Consider the following 20,340-nt stretch of genomic DNA (forward strand, 5'->3'; position numbering starts at 1 on the left):
GGTCAGGAATATTCAAGTGGCTGGAATGAAAGGAGAATGGGTATCTCGGAGGGTTGCGGGGCTAGAGGAGATTGCAGGGTTGCGGGAGGGATTTGAAAACAAGGATTACAGTTTCTTTTTAAAGTCGAGGTGCTGCTTAACTCGGAGCCAATGTTTCTCAGCAAGATCAGGGTTGGTGGTTGACCGGGACTTGGCGTGAGTTACAATTCAGACGGCAGAGGTTTTGACAAGTTCTAGTTTGCGAAGGGCGTAAGATGGGAGGATGTGAGATGGGAGGTTGGCTCAGGAAGCCATGCTGTTGAGAGGCAGGGAGGGGAGAGACATGTGGGAACAGAATTGTGTGGTCGGTCCCAGAGGAGGTCTCCCATTCCTCCAAGGGTGAGGGGCCCCCCCGATGCCCACGGGGAGGGGGGGGGACAGCTGACATCTTTCTTAGCATCCCAGTCACCGGGACTTTGCCATAGAATTCCTACAGTGCAGAAGGAGGCCATTCGGCCCATCGAATCTGCACTGACCACAATCCCACCCAGATCCTATTCCCGTAGCACCACACAATTACCCTGCAAATCCCCTGACACTTGGATAAATTTAGCATGGCCAATCCACCTAACCTGCACATCTTTGACGTGTGGGAGGAAACCCACGCAGACACGAGGAGAATGTGCAAATTCCACACAGACAGTGACCCAAGCCAGGAATTGAACCCGGGTCCCTCACGCTGTGAGGCAGCAGCGCTAACCACTGTGCACCGTGCCGCCCCTATGGCCGAGTGTGACGCTTTCCCGGGGCTCTGGCGCTTGAACCGCCATTCCGTGGTTCCGAAATAAAATTCCTGAATCCTGTTCTTTCTGAATTCGTAGGAAGGGACTTCAAAGTTTGCCACGCTGGACAAGAAACATCTGAAAAAGCCCAAGGACCACAAAGTTCCTGTAAGTATCGGTTTAATCTTGTTTGAAGGGGGTGGGTTGCTGGGGGGGAAAGGAATATTGTATTACAGCCATGATAAGAGTGACCCTGAATCTCCAGTAGCTTTTACAATGGTTATCTATGACATTACTCTGGCTTAAAGGACTCAATGGGTGAGAGAGAGAAAGAGAGAGAGAAGAACTGTTCCCTCTAGTGGGGAGAGTCCAGAACAAGAAGACACAACCTTCAAATTACAGCTCAGTTGTTCAGGGGTGATGTGAGGAAGCACTGTGCACTAAAGGGGCAACCTGAGAGAAGCCAGCAAAATTATGAGAGGCATGGGTAGAATGGATGGTCGGTGGCTTTTCCCCAGGGTAGAAATGTCATTAATAGGGCACGTAGGTTTAAGGTAAAAGGGGGAAAGTTTAAAGGACTTGTGAGAATCAAGTTTTTTACACAAGAGGGTGGTAAGTGCCTGGAATGCACTGCTGGAGGAGGTGGCCAAAGTAGATACAATACCAATGTTTAAGAGGCATCTTGACAGATCCGTGAATAGACAGGGAATAGAGGGATACGGAGTGCACAGAGGCAAAAGGTCTTCCGTTTAGAAAGGCGTCATGTGCCGGCACAGGCTTGATGGGCTGAAGGGCCTGTCCCTGTGCTATACTGTTCTCTGTAAAGGCTTTTTTAAAATTCCATTCGTGGGACATGGGCGTCGCTGGTTGGCCAAAATTTATTGCCCATCCCTAGTTGTCCTTGAGAGTGCAGTGGTGAAGGCTTCTTGAAGCGCTGATACAACTGAGTGGCTTGCTCGGCCATTTCAGAGGGCAGTTGAGAATCAACCACATTGCTGTGGCTCTGGAGTCACAGGTAGGCCAGACCAGGTAAGAATGGCAGATTTCCTTCCATCAAGGATATTACTGAACCAGATGGGTTTTTTTTGACAATCGACAATGGTTTCATGGTCATCAGTAGATTCTTAATTCCAGATTTTTTTTATTGAATTCAAATTCCACCATCTGCTGTGGTGGGATTCGAACTCGTGTCCCCAGAACATTAGCTGAATTTCTGGATTAATTTCCAGCAATAGCAGCACCAGGCCATCGCCTCCCAGCTGAAAGTATTTGAGGCCCAAACCTTGTGTGATTTCAAGAAGGAATTCGATATCGCTCTGAGGGTTAAAGGGACCAAGGGATATGGGGGGGAAGGTGGGATCAGGACATTGAATTTGATGATCAGCCATGATCATAATGAATGGCGGAGCTGGCTCGAAGGGTCAAATGGCCTCATCCTGCTCCTGGTTTCTCTGTGAAAAGCATGGAGCGTATTTAACCGTCTTTCAATCTCAACAGAATGTAGTTCAGGGCACAGTGCCATACCTTGGGACATTCCTAACGGACTTGGTTATGCTGGACACGGCGGTGAAGGACTATGTTGAGGTGAGTGTGCCTTTAAGCGATCACTTTCAGAACGTTCCCACTTTGAGATGGTGCATGTGGATAATTTGAGATGCGATCGGGTTGGAGTGCGGAGAGAGTGATGCAACACTTGGGTGGAAGCAGCTGATGTTGCGTCTGCGGTTCTAAAAGCCTTCCAATAAGGGAACCGTTCTTCACCTCGTGCCTCCCTCTGTTGTCGACTACTTTGTAGGAAGTTGACAGCTTTGATTAGACAAAACTCCATTATTGTTACATTCTCTGATGACCAGGATAGTAGAAGATGAACCAGATCTGGATCATTGTTCCTCCAGAAATTCCATTGTTCTCACGATCATGCCTGGCAGCACGGGGGCACAATGGTTAGCACTGCTGCCTCACAGCACCAGGGACCCAGGTTTGATTCCGCCCTCGGGTCACTGTCTGTGTGGAGTTTGCACACATTCTCCCCGTGTCTGTGTGGGTTTCCTCTGGATGCTCCGGTTTCCTCCCACAGTCCATAGATGTGTAACTCAGGTTGATTGGCCATGCTAAATTGCCCCTCAGTGTCAGGGGGATTAGCAGGGTAAATACATGGCGTTGCGGGGATAGGCCGGCGTGTGATTATTATAGGTGCAGATACAATGGGCTGAATGGGCTCCTTCTGCACTGTAGGAATTCAGTGATTCTAAGTATGTCTAGTTAATGTGCTAGATGTTGACTATCTCGAACAAGAGATAATCTAATCATTTTAGAACTTTAGTTAGGCCGCACTTGGAATATAGTGTTCAATTCTGGTCGCCACACTACCAGTAGGATGTGGAGGCTTTGGAGAGGGTGCAGAAAATATTTACCAGGATGTTGCCTGGTATGGAGGGCATTGGCTATGAGGAGAGGTTGGAGAAACTTGGTTTGTTCTCACTGGAGCGACGGAAGTTGAGAGGGGCGACATGATAGAAGTCTACAAGATATGGACAGAGTGGATAGTCAGAAGCTTTTTCCCAGGGTGGAAGAGTCAATTACTCGAGGGCATAAGTTTAAGGTGTGAGGGGCAAAGTTTAAAGGAGATGTACGAGGCAAGTTACGCAGAGGGTGGTGAGTGCCTGAAACTTGCTGCTGGGTAGCAGATACGATAGTGACTTTTAAGGGGCTTCTGGACAAATACATGAGTAGGATGGGAATAGAGGGATATGGTCCCCGGAAGGGTAGAGGGTTTTAGTTCAGTCGGGCAGCATGGTCGGTGCAGGCTTGGAGGGCCGAAGGGCCTGTTCCTGTGCTGTAATTTTCTTTGTTCTATCTCCCCCTCGATTGCATTACCATCACTGCTATTTTACATTGCTCGGAAAGTCATTCAGCTTCCACACAGAGCACATCTTCTGTCTGGATCAAGAATGGGCTTAGTTCCTCGCTGAAGGCTCAAATTCCAGGGAGCAAGAGGAAGGGAGCCTTTCAGTTGTCTCTGAAGGAGATGGAAAGGGGAGAATGTTTCAACCTGCGACTATATCAGAACGTAAATGCTCTCTCTCTTCTTTTTCTCTCTTTTTTCCAGAATGACTTAATTAACTTTGAGAAGAGGAGAAAGGTAAAGGTTGCTGCGGCAAATTTGATTTATTTCCTTCATTGCTCTTTTCTGTTCACCGACTTGGTGCGTTGTTATTCTGTTTTATTTTCTGTTCAATCATTATTTTTTTTTGTCGGGGGTGGGGGTTGTTGTTTTACGGGGCACACGACAGGAATTTGAAATCATCGCCCAGATTAAACTCCTCCAGAAAGCCTGCAAGAATTACAGCTTCGAGAAGCAACAGGACTTCCTGCATTGGTTCTACAGACTGGAGACGCTCAGTGAGGCCGACAGGTGAGACAGTCGCGCACCATCGCCAGCAGGGGGCATTGGCAGCCGCCTTGTCCAACACGGGGGGGCCATTTCGGCCCCAACTGCCCTTAGGGCGGTACGGTGGCACAGTGGTTAGCACTGCTGCCTCACAGTGACAGGGACCCGGGTTCGATTGCCGGCTTGGATCACTGTCTGCGTGGAGTCTGCATGTTCTCCCCGTGTCTGCGTGAGTTTCCTCAGGGTGCTCTGGTTTCTTCCCGCAGTCCGAAAGACATGCTGGTTAGGTGCTAAATTTTCCCTGTGTATCCAAACAGGCGCCAGAGTGTGACGACAAGGGGATTTTTCACAGTAGCTTCATTGCAGTGTTAATGTAAGCCTACTTGCGACACTAATAAATAAACTTTAGACTATGGAAACACGGTAGGGAATGGGATGGGGATCGGGTATTCCAGCCCCCTCTTCTCCCTTGGTTTTATGTCCCGTACGATTGCTCTTCCTGTCCGGATTGCTGCACCCTTTCACACGGCGGGGCTGGATTAATTTCAGAATGATGGTAGCAGAATCCGCGAGCCAGTTCAATTAAGTGGGAAACATACGACTTTTATTTTAACCAGCGGGCAGACACCACGGGCCAATGCCAACATACATTGTAAAGCCTGGCATGGCCGGTTCCAGGGTAGATAAAGTCTGAGCTCCTCGGGTACCAGGCCTCGTTGCCACTGTTGGGAAGAATGGAATCAGGTTATCCACAAGATGAGAAGTCCGGAGGATGGATTTTCCCTCCAGTGGGTGAGGAATAGAGGTGGTGATTGTCGGAGCTAGAAAGATATTCGGACACAGTGTTTGTGAGTGATGGATCCTTTATTTCCTTATTGATAAGGAGAGAACTGAAGAATTCCTAAGGCTTCTTCAGTCGACTCAATTGTGTACAGTCAGCCTTTTTATAGGGCACAACTTCGAGTAAAGATAATTGTTTCTAGTTACGCATGCCGGTAAATTATTTACATATCATTACAAAGAAGTAGGGCTGAAACAAAAGCTGTTTAATCGCGTCCCATAGGTCATATCATAATCTTTAGTGGTAGATCGATAGAATGTCCGTTCAGACAATGATCACTTAATCATGCCATTATTACAGTTTTGGTGCTGTTAGCAAGGACATTCAGCTGTGTCCTGTTGATAGATTATCGTGAAACATCCAACTTTTGTCTGCGCTATCTATTTCATGCACATGCAGAGACAGCCAGTCTACGATGAGGGTACTACTGCTGATGTGCCAATTTTCTTGGTCACCTGGCTGGCCCCCTGTTGAGCTCAGTTCTCCTCTCCCACAGGATTGTTTCACCCTGCCAAACACGATCCCCCACCTCCCCTCCCCTGCCCCCTTCTCCCATCCCTCTTCCTGGGGGAAACAGTCATCCATTGTGTATTTCAATGGCCCACTTCCCATCCAATTGGAGGCAGTGGGCATGCTCTTGAACCCAGAAGGCCAATCCAAGGCCTTCTGCTTTAGAGAGGAGCAGCAGGAGTTAATGAAAAGGTAAGTGAGAGACGGGGTGCTTCAATGTCCCACTTCTTACAAATCTATCATTAAAAACGGTTGTGCAGTGAGGCCATCACTGCTTTGTTGGGGATAGTGATGGGGAAGGGGGAGTTGGGGAGGGGGAGGGAGCTGACCTACAGGTAAGCAGGCAAGACCTCTAGGCCTGACCAGATTCCATACCCCATCCCTCCCCCAGTCTTCCAACCATCTCCAGTCACCATGGGAACCTGGAGGGTGACCGGAACTTGGCCTCAATTTTGCTCTAATGAGCAGCTACCCGCTACTTATGAGGGGGTTCCCCTATCAACTGCCATCCCTCCCTCAATCTAACCCCCCCCTAACCAGCCTCCGCAAAAGTAATGCGGAGGCATTTTGGCTGTTTTTAGTCCTTACATTAACACTGCAATGAAGTTATTGTGAAATTCCCCTAGTTGCCACACTCCAGTGCCTGTTCGGGTACACTGAGGGAGAATTTAGCATGGCCAATGCACCTAACCAGCACGTCGTTCGGACTGGGAGGAAACCAGAGCACCTGGAGGAAACCTACCAGCCCCTCAGTCCTGTGCCATCAATCACCTCACCCCTCCACCCCCCTCCCCTCCTATTTATCTTTCCGAAAGAGAGAGACTTTTGTAGAAACATTTCTCTCTCCTAAAAGGTGGTTGCGCTTGCATTTGTATAGCGTCTTTCACTGACCTCAGCCTGTCCCAGAGTACTTCGCCAACCCGTGTTTGTGTGTGAGTGTGCTCACTTGTTTGTGTGTGTGTGAGTGTGCTCACTGTTGTAATGTAGGAAGCGTGCTAGCCAACCTGCGCACAGTAAGATCCCACAAACAGCAACCTGACAACTGCTGGAAATCTGTTTTCCACACGAAGTTAGCTGGCGTATACGTATTGTTTTATAGTTATATTTATTGGTGTCACAAGTCGGCTTACATTAACACTGCAATGAAACCTCCCACTCACTCCAGCTGTCAGCTCAGATGGTAGAATTTTCACTTTTGTGCCAGAGGACCATGGACCTGTGTTGCGACCCTGAGACCCAGGGAGGGGGGGTGGCATCATCCTCTCTGATAAGCCCCCGTAGAAGGACTGGGTTTGTGCTGCACTGTCAGAGACACCATGCTTCGGAAGAGAGATTTTGAAACCCAGCTCATGCCTGCCCTCAGTAGTTCTCCCTGGTCGCCCACAGGACGACACGGTGGCACAGTGGTGAGCACTGATACCTCACAGTGGCAGGTACCCGGTTCGATTCCCGGCCTGGGTCTGTGTGGAGTCTGCACGTTCTCCCCGTGTCTGCGTGGGTTTCCTCCGGGTGCTCCGGTTTCCTCCCACAGTTCAAAGATGTGCAGGTTAGGTGCATTGGCCATGCTAAATTCTCCCTCAGTGTACCCGAACAGGCGCCGGAGTGTGGCGACTAGGGGATTTTCACAATAACTTCACTGCAGTGTTAATGTAAGCCGACCTGTGACACTATTAAATAAACTTTAAACTGAATGTCCTGTCTGGCCTTCATGGCCTCAGCGATGTTCACCTGAGCAGTGACTCAACTGGTGCAGATGGAGGGCGGTGGGGGGAGGGACAATGTCCCTTATTGGACGATGGCCCCGGTGGCAGACTCTTCATTGGTTGCCGCCAGCAATGCCCCGCCCCCGGTCTCACCAGGGTGGAGTTGGATCTCAAATCCAGTCCTGGAGGCGGGACCTCAAGCCAGCAGAAAAATTCAGCCCGAGCGTCGCTATTTATTGATTTCAATTGTGTCTTTTGCAGCTACAAGTTGTCTTGCGAGGTTGAGCCACCAGCTGAAATGCCCAGCACTCCATCAAAACTTCGGCCGACACTCATCATCACGCACTGCAATGAGTAAGTTTACTCAACATTGTTGGCAGAGTTTTAGTTTTATGGATCTGAGTCGACAGCCATTCGCTGACTCATCCCTCAGGGCAATGTCTTGACCAATCGGGGTCAAGCTGTCTAGTTTTAAGTTTCAAACAATGCCCACCATTAACTGTCAGTTACCATCAACTGGTGCCATCTCCATGGCTACCCCTCTCCCATTCAGAATCCATTTGCCAAACAATCGTCACTCTCTTCTCATGCAATGTGAATCATTGTATGCTTGCGAAGTGGCCTGACAAATGCACCAGGGAACAGTTAACTGGCAAGGTTTTGTTTAGATTCAAACCGGGCAGGTCAACGCTGATTGGCACGAGGAATGCGCCAGATAATGGCTGTTGCCCAAGTTTTTGTTCAGTTGAAGAATTTTCCCTTTAGGTTTGGTATTCTTGCAAATCTGTCCTGATGAACCCAAGACGAACAGTTTTGACACCATGTCTTTTTAAAAAACTCAGCAATAAAATGGTTGCAAAGGTAAATGCTGAATCTCTGATGCGAGGCCTCTTGTTGTTTCAGCCCTCCCTCTGACCAGAACAGCCCCACAGTGACTACTGGCGGCTTAGCACCGTGGGATGTACCTGGCTCACCAACCCTGGATCTGGACTGCCCTTCCGAATTTTCTGGGCTCAAGGAGCACTCGTTCAGGCCGATTAATGCCTTGCTGTCCAAGGTTGCCCGGGTAATGGTCTTCCTTCTCCAGAACACTTTGAGAAAAGAAAGACGCTGCATTTTAATGGCATGTTTCACACTCTTGGGAAGTCGCAGTGCTTCTTGACACTTTTTCCCGTGTGACTCCATCTCTCAATGACTCGGTGTAAAGTTGGGACGTGGGGAAGTCTCGTAGTCCATTAGTAGGAGACACGAGGATCCGAGGGCTCAGCCTTAGAGTAAAGAGACAACCCTCGAGAATCGAGATGTGGAGGAATTTCTTGAGCCAGAGGGTGGTGAATCTGTGGAATTCTTTGCCACAGAAGGCTGTGGAGGCCAGGTCATTGAGTGTCTTTAAGACAGCGATAGATAGGTTCTTGATTGGTAAGGGGATCAAAGGTTACGGGGAAAAGACGGGAGAATGAGGTTGAAAAACTTATTAGCCATGGTTGAATGGTGGGGCAGCCTTGATGGGCTGAATGGCCTAATTCTGCCCCTATCTTATGGTCTTGTGGGAGAGAAAGTTGTTGAAAGGGGTGGGGTCGGGTACGGGGAAGGCTTCATTTTTGATGAGGACATGAGCACTGCTAATCCATTAAACCTGTTGGAAGCTGCTAGCTATCTGCTGTCCTCAACCGGTCTGGCCTATATGTGATTCCAGATCCACAGTAATGTGATGGATTGGTAAGTGACCTCTATGGCCTAGCAAGCCATGCAGTTCAACTGGGGATGGGCAATAAATGCTGGCCCAGCGACACCCACAACCCATGAAAGAATGTTTAAAAAAAAGATGGTGAATCATGTGACCTGTAGCAGCCATCTTCTGGTGCAGCAAAAGTCAATTTTAAAACAGCGGGGGAGAAAAAAGTTTTAATTTCTTTTCCGGTCTTATTGACATCCAGATGTTTCCACTGAGCCAGGTGAAGGGGTTTAATGTGATAACAACCTCTCTCTCTCTCTCTTTTGCAGCACACCAAATTCCCCTCGGTCTCCTCCCTGGACTCTGCTGGGATTGACTCCAGCCCAACCTGCCCTCCTTCCCCCTCCACTTTGTCCCCCACCACCAGCTTCGTCAAAGGGCACAGGCGCTCTGCGTCCTGCGGCGCCACATACGTGCCCCCATCGGCACCCATCGGCTCTCCGCAATCCGACTGCCGGATCATCCGGATCCGGCTCGACGTCGCCAATGGAAACTTGTACAAGAGCATCTTGGTAAGAGGCTGCAGCCCAGGAGGCAAATTTCATTCAAATTCACTCTGGTGGTATTGTAAGGTCAGTCTTTATTGCCCATCCCCAAATGCCCTTGGGAAGCATAGAATCCCTATAGTGCAGTTTAAGTTTAACTTTATTTACTCGTGTCACTAACACTGCGATGAAGCTACTGTGAAAATCCCCCAGTTGCCACACTCTGGCGCCTGTTCGGGTACACTAAGGGGCAATTTAACATGGCCAATGCACCTAACCAGCACGTCTTCCGGACTGTGGGAGGAAATCGGAGCACCCGGAGGAAACCCACGCAGACACGGGGAGAACATGCAGACTGCGCACAGACAGTGACCCAATCGAACCCGGGTTCCCAGCGCTGTGGGGCAGCAGTGCTAACCACTGTGCCACCGTCGCCCCATCGAGCCTGCACCAACAACAGAAGCTGGTGGGTGAGCTGCCTTCTTGAACCACTGCGGCCCCAGAGATGTAAGTACACCCACAGTGCAGTTAGGGAGGACATTCCAGGATTTTGACCCAGCGACAGTGAAGGAACGGCGAGATATTTCCAAGTCAGAATGATGGGTGATTCAGAGGGGACTCTCCAGATGTTCCCAGGTATCTGCTGCCTTTGTCTTTCCAGGTGGTAGCAGTTGTGAGTTTGGAAGGTGCTGCCTAAGGAGCCTTGGTACTTGCTGCAGTGCATCTTGAGTGTGATCTGGAGATGCCAGCGTTGGACTGGGGTGGGCTCAGTAAGAAGTCTCACAACATCAGGTTAAAGTCCAACAGGTTTATTTAGAATCACGAGCTTTCAGAGCGCTGCTCCTTCGTCACTCACCTGATGAAGGAGCAGCGCTCCGAAAGCTCGTGATTCCAAATAAACTTGTTGGACTTTAACCTGGTGTTGTGAGACTTGTTACTCTGCCCATCCTGAGTGTGGTGTACATTGCTGGCACTGAGGAGGAGGGGCAAATGTTTCAGGTAGTGGGGCTGCTGATGAAGTGGGCATATCGCTACCCTGGGTGGTATTAACTTCTTCATCAGCGTTGTGGGAAATAGCAGATGGTTTTAATATTGGTTTTAATAGGCCCTTTAATTGTCTTGATGCAGCACCAACCACTTAGGGTCGTGCATATCCCCATCCCCACATACCACCCCCCCCACTACCAAACCTGCCACTACCAAATTGGACTGGGGCAGAGAATGCCACCTTCCGATGCCAACTTTCCAGCTGTCCTGCCGCTGGCAAGACATGGAAATCCTGCCCATGAAGTTCCACGCACGTGCAAATAAGGGATTCATTTTAATTGTGGGCGAGAGTGAATGATAGTCAACATCAGACTGGATTACCCCACCTCCACTATACCTCACATCCAATCTCCCTTCGATAGACTTCCATTGGGATTAAAGCGGGGTGGTTTGGTGAAATGTGCCGCTAAACCGAAGTTGCATGTTTTGCCAGATTAAATATCTCCACCACCACCGAGGCCCACCCCAGTTAAGAGATCACTATTGGACATTGCGGAACGGGGTTTTGATTTGATGTATTATTGTCACAATTGGCATACAATGGAAAGTGTTGTTTCTTGCGGGCTATACAGACAAAGCATACCGTTCATGAAGTACATAGGGGAGTAGGAAATGAGAGGCCGCAGAATGCTGTGTTACAGTCATAGCTAGGGTGTAGAGAAAGATCAGCTTAATATAAGGTAGGTCCATTCAAAAGTCTGATGGCAGCAGGAAAGAAGTTGTTCGAGCCTGCTCTATGGCTTATGATGATCAACCATGATCAAAATGATGTGGAGATGCCGGCGTTGTCTGGGGGGGGCACAGTAAGAAGTTTCACAACACCAGTTTAAAGTCCAACAGGTTTATTTGGAATCACGAGCTTTCAGAGCGCTGCTCCTTCGTCAAGTGAAACATCAGAAAGGATGATTTTTATGGTGAATCTGTTTCCTGATGAAGGAGCAGCACTCCAAAAGCTCATGATTCTAAATTCCTGTTGGACTTTAATCTGGTGTTGTGAGACTTCTTACTGTGATCAAAATGAATGGTGGAGCAGGCTCGAAGGGCCGAATGGCCGCCTTCTGTTTCTAGTTCTATGTTCTTGAGTCAGTTGGTACTTGGTCTCAGACTTTTGTATCTATTTCCCGACGGAAGAAGGTGCAAGAGAGAATGTCTGGGTTGTGTGGGGTCCTTAATTATGCTGGCTGCTTTGCCGAGGCAGCGGGAAGTGTAGATAGAGCCAATGGATGGGAGGCTGGTTTGTGTGACGGATTGGGCTTCATTCACAATCCTTTGTAGTTTCTTGCGATCTTGGGCAGAGCAGGAGCCAGACCAAGCTGTGATACAACCAGAAAGGATGTTTTTTATGGTGCATCTGTCAAAATTGGTGAGAGTCACTGAATTTCCTTAGTCTCCTGAGAAAGTAGAGGTGTTGGTGGGCTTTCTTAACTGTAGCATCAGTGTGGAAGGACGAGGACAGGTTGTTGTTGGAAAAACATGCAGGTTTCTGTGGAACAGGCTCGAAGGGCCAAATGGCCTTCTCCTGCTCCTATCTTCTATGTTTCTTGTTTAACTCCAGTCCAGTATGAATGAATCACACCCCTTCCTCTTTCCACAGGTCTCCAGCCAGGACAAGACCCCTGCGGTCATCGGGAAAGCCCTGGAGAAGCACAACCAAGATGCCAACGCTGCTCCATCTTACGAACTGGTGCAGCTCATCACCGAGGACAAAGGTGAAGGGTCATGGCGGGTTCGACAGGGTCATTTGCAGAGAGATGTTTCTCCAGGCTGGAGAGTTCAGAGCTAGGGGAAGGGGAGTGGGAGGGGGGGCCGGTGTGGTGAGATGTACATGATTGCTGGATAAAAGGATTTAGGGCTACTAGTAAGAGAAACGTAGGAGGGCTGGCCATGCTAAATTGCCCCTTTGTGTCAGGGGGATTAACGTGTGGTTGTAGGGATAGGACCTGGATGGGATTGTTGTCAGTGCAGGCTTGATGGGCTGAATGGCCTCCTTTTGCACTGTAGGGATTCTATGATTCTAAACTCCTTCAGCCGAAGGCTTGGGAATTCTCTCCTCCAAGTGCTCTGGATGCTCAGTCATTGGGCTTGTTCAAGGTTGGGATTGGTAGATTTTTGGATACTGATGGAATTAAGGGACGTCAACTCGAAGGAGGAGTTGAAGTCAAAGGTCGGCCATGATCTCTTTGAGCGGTGGAGCAGGCGCAAAGGGCAAAATGGCCAACTCCAGCTTCTATTTCGGAGAATCACAAAATCCTACAGTGCAGAAGGAGGCCGTTCAGCCCATCGAGTCTGCACCGACCACAATCCCACCCAGATCCTATCCCCGTAACCTCATGCATTTACCCTAGTTAGTCCCCCTGACACTACGGGGTAATTTAGCATCACCAATCCACCTAACCTGCACATCTCTGGACTTTGGGAGGAAACCGGAGCACCCGGGGGAAACACAGACACGGGGAAAACGTGCAAACTCCACACTGACAGTGACCCAAGCCGGGAATCGAACCCAGGTCCCTGGCGCTGTAAGACAGCAGTGCTAAGCACTGTGCCACCTGCCGTCCAAGTCCTACAAGTGAGGTGGCTTCATCCATCTTCTGAATCCATCCTCTCGCGCTTTTCTCCTGCTTGTCAGCCTGAACTCAAGCCAAGCATCTCTCTCCTTCCCTTACCTCCTCGAAGATGCTGTTTCTCAAGTGGTTTATTTGACATCAACGTCAGGGAATTGATTGGACTTGTTTATTGATGTGTACTAGCATGTCAATCCCATGTCAATCCCATGTCAACCACGTGTCCCATGTGATCCCATGCCAATCGCAGTTATATCGAGCCTATAAGGTTCGTGGATGACATTTGACACGGAGCATGAGGTGATGTTGGGTCACATGACCAAAAGCTTGATCACAGAGATGGGTTCTAAGCCATGTCTTAAAGGAGGAAAGGGAAGGAGTGTGTTTTAGGGAGGGAGTTCCAGAAGTAGGGCTTGGGTAGCAATGAGCCACCAATGGGTGGAGTGATTAAAATGCGGGACAGTCAGGGGGGCCGGAATTGGCAGAGAACGCAGGAGGCCCGAGGATGGGCAGAGATCATGGAGATGGGTGGCATGGTGGCAAAGTGCTCAGCACTGCTGCCTCACAGTGCCAGGAATCCCGGTTCAAATCCAGCCTCAGGTAACTTGACAGTGTGGAGTCTGCACGTTCTCCCCGTGTCTGTGTGGGTTTCCTCCGGGTGCTCCGGTTTCCTCCCACACTCCAAAGATGTGCAGGTTAGGTTGATTGGCCATGCTAAACTGCCCCTTAGTGTTAGGGGGATTGGCAGGGTAAATACGTGGGGTTACAGGGATAGGGCCTGGGTGGGATTGTGGCCAGGACAGAATTGATGGGCCAAATGGCCTCCTCCTGCACTGAGGGGATTCTATGAGGCCGCGATGGGCTTTGAAAACGAGGGCGTGAGGATTTTAAAATTGAGACATGGCACGTTGAGTTGATGCCTGTTTTTCTTTCCACCACATTCTCCGCCCCCCCCCCCACTCCCTTTTGCAGAGTTCACCATCCCACACAACGCCAATGTCTTCTACGCCATGAGCTCCACCAGCATTGACTTCATCCTGCGGAGGAAGGGCTACCCTTCGCCCAAGTTGCGGATAGAGCACGGCTCCCCCTTCCCGAAGATCAGGTCCAAGGGGATGAAGATTGCCAAGGCCTTGTTTTAAAGGCCCTTTCGGGGGGAAGGTGACTGAAGACTCCTGACAGCCGAAGTGGGATCGCCCCATGACAATAGCCCCAGGGGGGTTGGCCCACCGAGGCTTCAGCAGAGCAGGCTGTGCGGCTAATGAAAGTGGGTTGTCCTGGTTACGGAGGGCGCTGGGGCATTCTCCAATCGAAACCAGACAGAAGCACTAAATCCCAGGGCCCTTTCCTTCTTATTTTGCGACAACGAGAGAAATGAGGTTCGCTGGCTTGCAGGTCACTCTTATTTCCCACAGAAGCTGGTTCACTGAGCATCGGATCGAGTCTTCGATTTCGGACTTTGCGGTCCCCTAATCAGAGGAGAGACAGAGATCTGAAAGTTGAGGGGTCAGCCAAGGTCAGGTCAGGCCCCCAACCTCCCTGTCCTGGAACTGATGTGTGGACGTGTGTCGGGTTTGGGCGAGTGTGAATTCAGCTCAACACGCACCCAGAGGAATGGCCGAACTTTTCTCTGGAGGAAGCCTATCTGTGGAGGCCGTCAGAGGTTCCTTGGAATTCGAGCGCGCACGGACGGACCTCTCTGAAATGAAGAGAGAGTTCTTTGACTCCAGTGAGAATCTACATCCTTCCTGTCAGAGATTTGATGACCGTATTCGGGGCCGTGTGGGTGCAGATGAACCCACGGCGGTGGGAGTGGCAACACAAGGATATGTACCGCCTCCGCCCGAGTGCATCTCTGGCTCCACAGGTGGCCATGGAGGGGCTGTGGCCTTTCCCTACGCAACGGTGGGGATCTGAAAGCGCTCTCCTGCAACACAAAAGCTTTCCCTGCTTAATCCGGAATGGCAGAAAGGACAAACCCCGCCCCCCCCCCCCCGCCACTCTGCAAACCTTCCGCATTCCCACCATCCTTCAAAGGGGCCCTGCCCAGAGTCGACTGCAATGCTTCTTTATTAAGCTTCCATCAGCTGGCCAAAACGTTTGACCGGTTGGTAAGCAATGCCCTGCGAATGGCCATTCACGGCGCCATCAGCCAAAGTTATTTGCACTCTTTCCTGCCGCTCACCAGCTTGGCATTCCCATTCGCTGGGCGGGCAGGCGAGCGGGGAATGTTGGACAGTCACATACCCAGTCAAGATCAGACCACCCTTCTGCCCGTCGACTCCCACTACAAGCATTCTCCCGACCCCCCCCGCCCACCCTCCTCCACCACCGAGGCAAAAGTTCCCTTCTCTGCAAAGCCCATCCTGAACCTCTCCCACTGCGCTGTCAGTTCGAATCCCCGAGGGGGGCACCCGGAGCCACCATGGAGGGTTTACCATTGCAGTGGCAGCAAAGGGAACTGCACCTGACGGCACAGCTCCAAGCAAGGGTTTGTCCAGGGGTCAGTGCCTCGGGGTCAGGGTTCACAGGTCGGAGGTGAGCTGCCTCGCTGCCCTTCGCTGGGAGGACGGGGGTGGGGTGGGGGGAGGGGGGGAACACCTCACTGATCGGACCAGCTGAATGTTTTATGGGTCTCGGTCTGTCAGATAGGCCCCGGCCCTTCCTCACCGACGCAGGAATGACAAGGGGTCACGGACTGTCGTCCCGAGAACCAGCGAAGCCAAATCCAAATCCATCACCAGCAACAAAATAAATAAAAGTGCCTTCCCTTTTCACCTCGCCCGCAGCTGTCTCTGCCGGCCGGCTCAGCTACACATCGACATCTCATAGCGCTGCTCCCAAACCTCCAAACATTATCAAGAATGACGTGAAGGATACTGTTTGACCCGTCAGGGTGATGGGGAGGGGGAGAGCATTTCTGCAAACCCCTCCCCACTCCAGGGATGCTGATCAGACTTAAAAACACAGCCCCTCCCCCCCCTTCACTCCTCCAGCAATGGGTCTGGATTAACACTACACAGGCTTGAGGCCTACTGCGCAAGTGGGCCTGTTATAACACTAAGAGTACAAGGACCGTCGCCGGGAACTCGGGAGCGCCCTCTGCTGTCGGCAACGATTGCTGCTCCCTCGCTGCGGCCATTTGGAGGGTGACCGATAGCAGCCTACCTCTCCCCACCGTCACGATGTCTGTTCTTCCCCCCCGCCCCCACTCCCCCACTCTCTCCTCTCCCCCCCAACCCCCACACATGCCTCTGACCCTCCAGAGCCCGGCTGCAAGGAAGTCCTCAGGCCAAACAACACCATTTTTTTTGGTAAAGCAATTGAACTAAAGTCCACACCCTGAGGAACAAAGCAAGAAGGGCAGACCCCACATAAAAAAGGAGGGGGGGGGGTGTGGGGGGGAGCCGCCCAAAACAAAAAAATGAAGTGGAAAGGAAACTTAAAACATTAAACCGAAATGTGATTAAAGGGGTCAATAATGGACTCCTGTCCCTTCGATGCCCAACCAGCTCTGGAAGGCCTCGATGGATCGAACCAGACAACACCTGAGACGCAGAAATTTGTTGGGAATACTGGGGAGAATTGTGGACAAGGTTCATCAGAATTTATGTCGTTGCTTTTTCTGAAGAAATTTGTGTGTTTTTAATTTTTCCTTTGCCGGCGATGGTCTCCAAAGGAGCTGAGGGCATTCCCTGGAGCGTTTGAGTACAACCGAAAGGCCCCTGCCAGACTCTCTCGCCATCTCGGGAGCCAATTCCCTGCCTGGCTGATTATTCGTGAACTGGAACGGAGAGACCGGGGGCGGGATTATGGACTTCCTGGAATTTGCGAACACCTGAGAACAGCCGAGAACGGAGATGCCCGCAGACACTTTAATAGTTACGAGGTGGGAGGGGGGGGAGGGGGAGCAGGCATGGGTGGGCAATCCTTGTGTCATGGGCGTGCCATGCTGGGTTTAAACACGGCCCAGGTTTGACTCTCTCTTAAAGCCAGTACCAGGCGGAGGCTAAAACTGGCTTTCCACCAATCTGGTAAGATCCTCACCAGGGCGGTTAAACTAAAATAACCTCCCCACCCCTCCCCCTGCCCTCCCTCCCAGTCTCACCTGTTTTGCAGTGTGAATCCATTGCCATCAGCATTTCCCTGTCATGTTCTGACTGGGGTCATTTCTCAAGAGCCTGGTGACCAGAGCCTGTGCTGCATTGTATTTATATAATTTTGTTTTAATTTTGTGTAAAAAGCCCAAAATGAAGCCGGGTGTGATTGTGTGGATTTCGCTGTCGCCTATTGATGCTCTGGGTTGATCTTTGTGGGTTGTGACGGGACTTGAACTTGTAAAACTGAGCAGGCCATTCAGGCCTCTGAAACCATAAGGCCATAAGACATAAGAGCAGAATCAGGCCATTCAGCCCATCTATTCTGCTCTGCTATTCAATCATGGCTGTTAAGTTTCTCAACCCCATTCTCCCACCTTTTCCCTATAACCTTTGATCCCCTTACCAATCAAGAACCTATCTATCTCTGTCTTAAATACACTCCAACGACCTGGCCTCCACAGCCTTCTGTGGCAATGAATTCTATAGATCACCCTCTGACTGAAGAAATTCCTCCACATCTCGGTTCTAAAGGGTTTACTCTGAGGCTGTGCCCTCGGATCCTGGTTTCTCCCGCTAATGGAAACATCTTCTCCACATCCACTCTATCCAGACCTTTCAGTATTCTGTAAGTTTCAATGGGATTCCCCCCCCCCCCTCATCCTTCTAAACTCCATCAAGTCCAGACTCAGAGTCCTCAAACACTCCTCATACTTCAAGCCTTTCATTCGCAGTATCATTCTCGTGAACCTCCTCGGGACCCTCTCCAAGTCCAGTACATCCTTCCTTAGATACAGGGCCCAAAATGGCTCAGTATTCCAAATGTGGTCTGATCAGAGGCTTCAAGCCTCAGCAGTACATCCCTGCTTTTGTATTCTATTCTCTTGACCCTATTTTCTCGAAACATCTAAGGCGTTGCAAGCTCAGCTTTTACTGCCCAACCCCTGAACACTCTTGAGAAGGTGGTGGTGGGCGTCCACCACCTTGAACCCTCTTTGGCCGGGTGAAGAGACTTGTTCAGCCTCAGTGGCTCCTTAGATGTAGCTGAGTGGCTTGTTGTAGGCCATTTCAGAAGGCGGTCGAGAGCCAACCACATTGCTGTGAGTCTGGAGTCAGGTACAGGCCGAGTATGGCCGTGGGGGACAGAATTCCCTAAGATGTAGGCCATTCGGCCCATCGAGTCTGCTCCGCCATTTAAAGAGATCACGACTGCTCTTCTGTGATAATCCTCAACTCCACTTTCCTGCCTCATCCCCATAACCTTTCATTCTCTTACTGATTAAAAAATCTCGGTCTTTAACATACTTATGGACCCAGCCTTCACAGCCCTCTACACTAAAGAACGCCACACATCCACTACCCTCAGAGAGAAGAAATCCCTCCTCATCTCTGTCTTCAGTGGGTCACCCCCTTACTCTGAGATGATGCCCTGTGGTCCTACACTCTCCCACAAGAGGAGAAACAACCTCTCAACATCCAAAAGACATTCCGGAAAAAGTTCCGCTTTTCCAACAACTATCCGGCAATTGCCTGGTCACCACGGAATCATTTTAATCCAGGGTTTCAATAACTCCAGTCGTAGGAGTTGAACTCCACTCTCTGGGTTGTGAGGTTCCTGAATTAGTCTGTTCCTGGGGTGGAATCTTCCATTTTGACGTCTGAAGTTCAGTGGCAGAGATTGGAACTTTCTTCTGTTGTGGTTTTCCCCACACGAACTCCACTCATTATTTATGTATCTATGCGGAGCTGGGTGAACTGTATCAGGTGTGGCGAAGGGGATGGGGGGGGGGGTGCAGAATGAATGTCAGTATCCCTCCCCGAACCCCCAACCCAACCCCCCCACCCCCGTTATTGATCCACACCTGGAATAGAATCCTAGAATCCTTACAGTGCAGAAGGAGGCCATTCGGCCCATCAAGCCTGACAACAATCCCACCCAGGCCTTATCCCCGTTTCCCCACGTATTTACTCAACTCATCTCGCTGACATTAAAGGGCAATTTAGCACGGCCAATCAATCTAATCCACACATCTTTGGACTCTGGGAGGAAGCCTTACCTCATGGGGGCCAAGAAGGTCTGGGCACCATATTGAAAGGCCACCCAGATGGCCTCCCTCCCTTCCAAAACCCATTTCCCTGCACTCTCCTTTGCTTGCACCCCCTCCCCCACCTCATCCCTTGGGTGCCTGATCCCTACCCTATCCAAAAAAGCCCGGGACATCCAAACTCCATTGCTGTTCTTCTTCCCAAGGGCCTGCCTGCAGTTCCAGCAGCGTCCACTAATGAGACGTGGCACTGCTGGGAACTCTAGAGCAGCCGGCCAATCAGGGAGGTCAGCAGCTCTCGAGGGCAGGACCTTCCCCTCTGCTTCCCATTGAGGGTCAGAGGTCACACCCTCTGCTCAATAGGGCCGTCAACAGCGTGTTACCACAGAGCAATAACCCCCCTCACCCACACCCCCCTCCACCAACGTAAAATTCAGTCCTTCAATGTCATCGAAAACTTGACTGCCCCTGTCTTAACTTGAAGCAAATCTTCAGCCCTGCACTCGCTGGCTTACCTTAGCTCCTGGTCAAACAATGACCTGATTTTCAAGATTCTCATTCTTGTTTTCAAATCCCTTTAAAAACTAGCGCCTCCCTACCTCTGTTACCTCTTCCAAACCCACAACCCTCCAAAGGTATCTGCAAGTCCTCTTAACTCTGGTTCCCCACCCCTCTTCCCCAGTTCATTGCGAATTATATTCTCTTCATAACTGGGGACTGTGCCTTCAGTTGCCTGAAAAATAACTTCCCTCCCATTTCTCGGGCCCCCTACCTCGCTTTCCCCTCTCTAGGATGTTCCTTGCCACAGCTCTTCCACCCAGGCTTTCGTTCGTCTGACCTGATACCTCTACATGGCTTTGTTTTATACTACTCCTGTAAAGCACGACGGCACGTTTCAATACATTAAAGGTGTTATATAAATATACGCAGTTGTTGTTGTGTCGGGCAACGTCTTTCGAGGGCATTTACCGTCGCTCCATACCCCACCCCCAACACAATCACCATCCTGGAGGGTGACCATTGACCAGAACCTGAACTGAACCATCTCCTGACTTTGGGGTGGCACGGTAGCACAGTGGATAGCACTGCTGCCTCACACCACCAGGAACCTGGGTTTGATTTCAGGTTTGGGTCATTGTCTGCGCAGGGTTTGCATGTTCT

At 50.5% G+C, this 20,340-nt stretch overlaps 1 protein-coding gene across 1 annotated transcript in view; it reads left to right on the forward strand.

Annotated features, from left to right (window-relative positions):
* LOC144496916 (ral guanine nucleotide dissociation stimulator-like) overlaps nucleotides 1-20,115 on the forward strand; it is a 157,154-nt gene extending 137,039 nt beyond the window's left edge. The window contains exons 11-19 of the mRNA XM_078217533.1: nucleotides 861-929; nucleotides 2,259-2,345; nucleotides 3,871-3,903; nucleotides 4,055-4,176; nucleotides 7,468-7,560; nucleotides 8,110-8,272; nucleotides 9,211-9,453; nucleotides 12,068-12,182; nucleotides 14,010-20,115. Coding sequence (XP_078073659.1) covers nucleotides 861-929; nucleotides 2,259-2,345; nucleotides 3,871-3,903; nucleotides 4,055-4,176; nucleotides 7,468-7,560; nucleotides 8,110-8,272; nucleotides 9,211-9,453; nucleotides 12,068-12,182; nucleotides 14,010-14,179 — 1,095 coding nt within the window. The 3' untranslated portion in view covers nucleotides 14,180-20,115. The remainder of the gene's footprint in view (nucleotides 1-860; nucleotides 930-2,258; nucleotides 2,346-3,870; nucleotides 3,904-4,054; nucleotides 4,177-7,467; nucleotides 7,561-8,109; nucleotides 8,273-9,210; nucleotides 9,454-12,067; nucleotides 12,183-14,009) is intronic.
* Nucleotides 20,116-20,340: the final 225 nt, after the last annotated feature.

This window comes from Mustelus asterias, chromosome 8, assembly GCF_964213995.1.
Source record: "Mustelus asterias chromosome 8, sMusAst1.hap1.1, whole genome shotgun sequence".
Classification (NCBI taxonomy): Eukaryota; Metazoa; Chordata; class Chondrichthyes; order Carcharhiniformes; family Triakidae; genus Mustelus; species Mustelus asterias.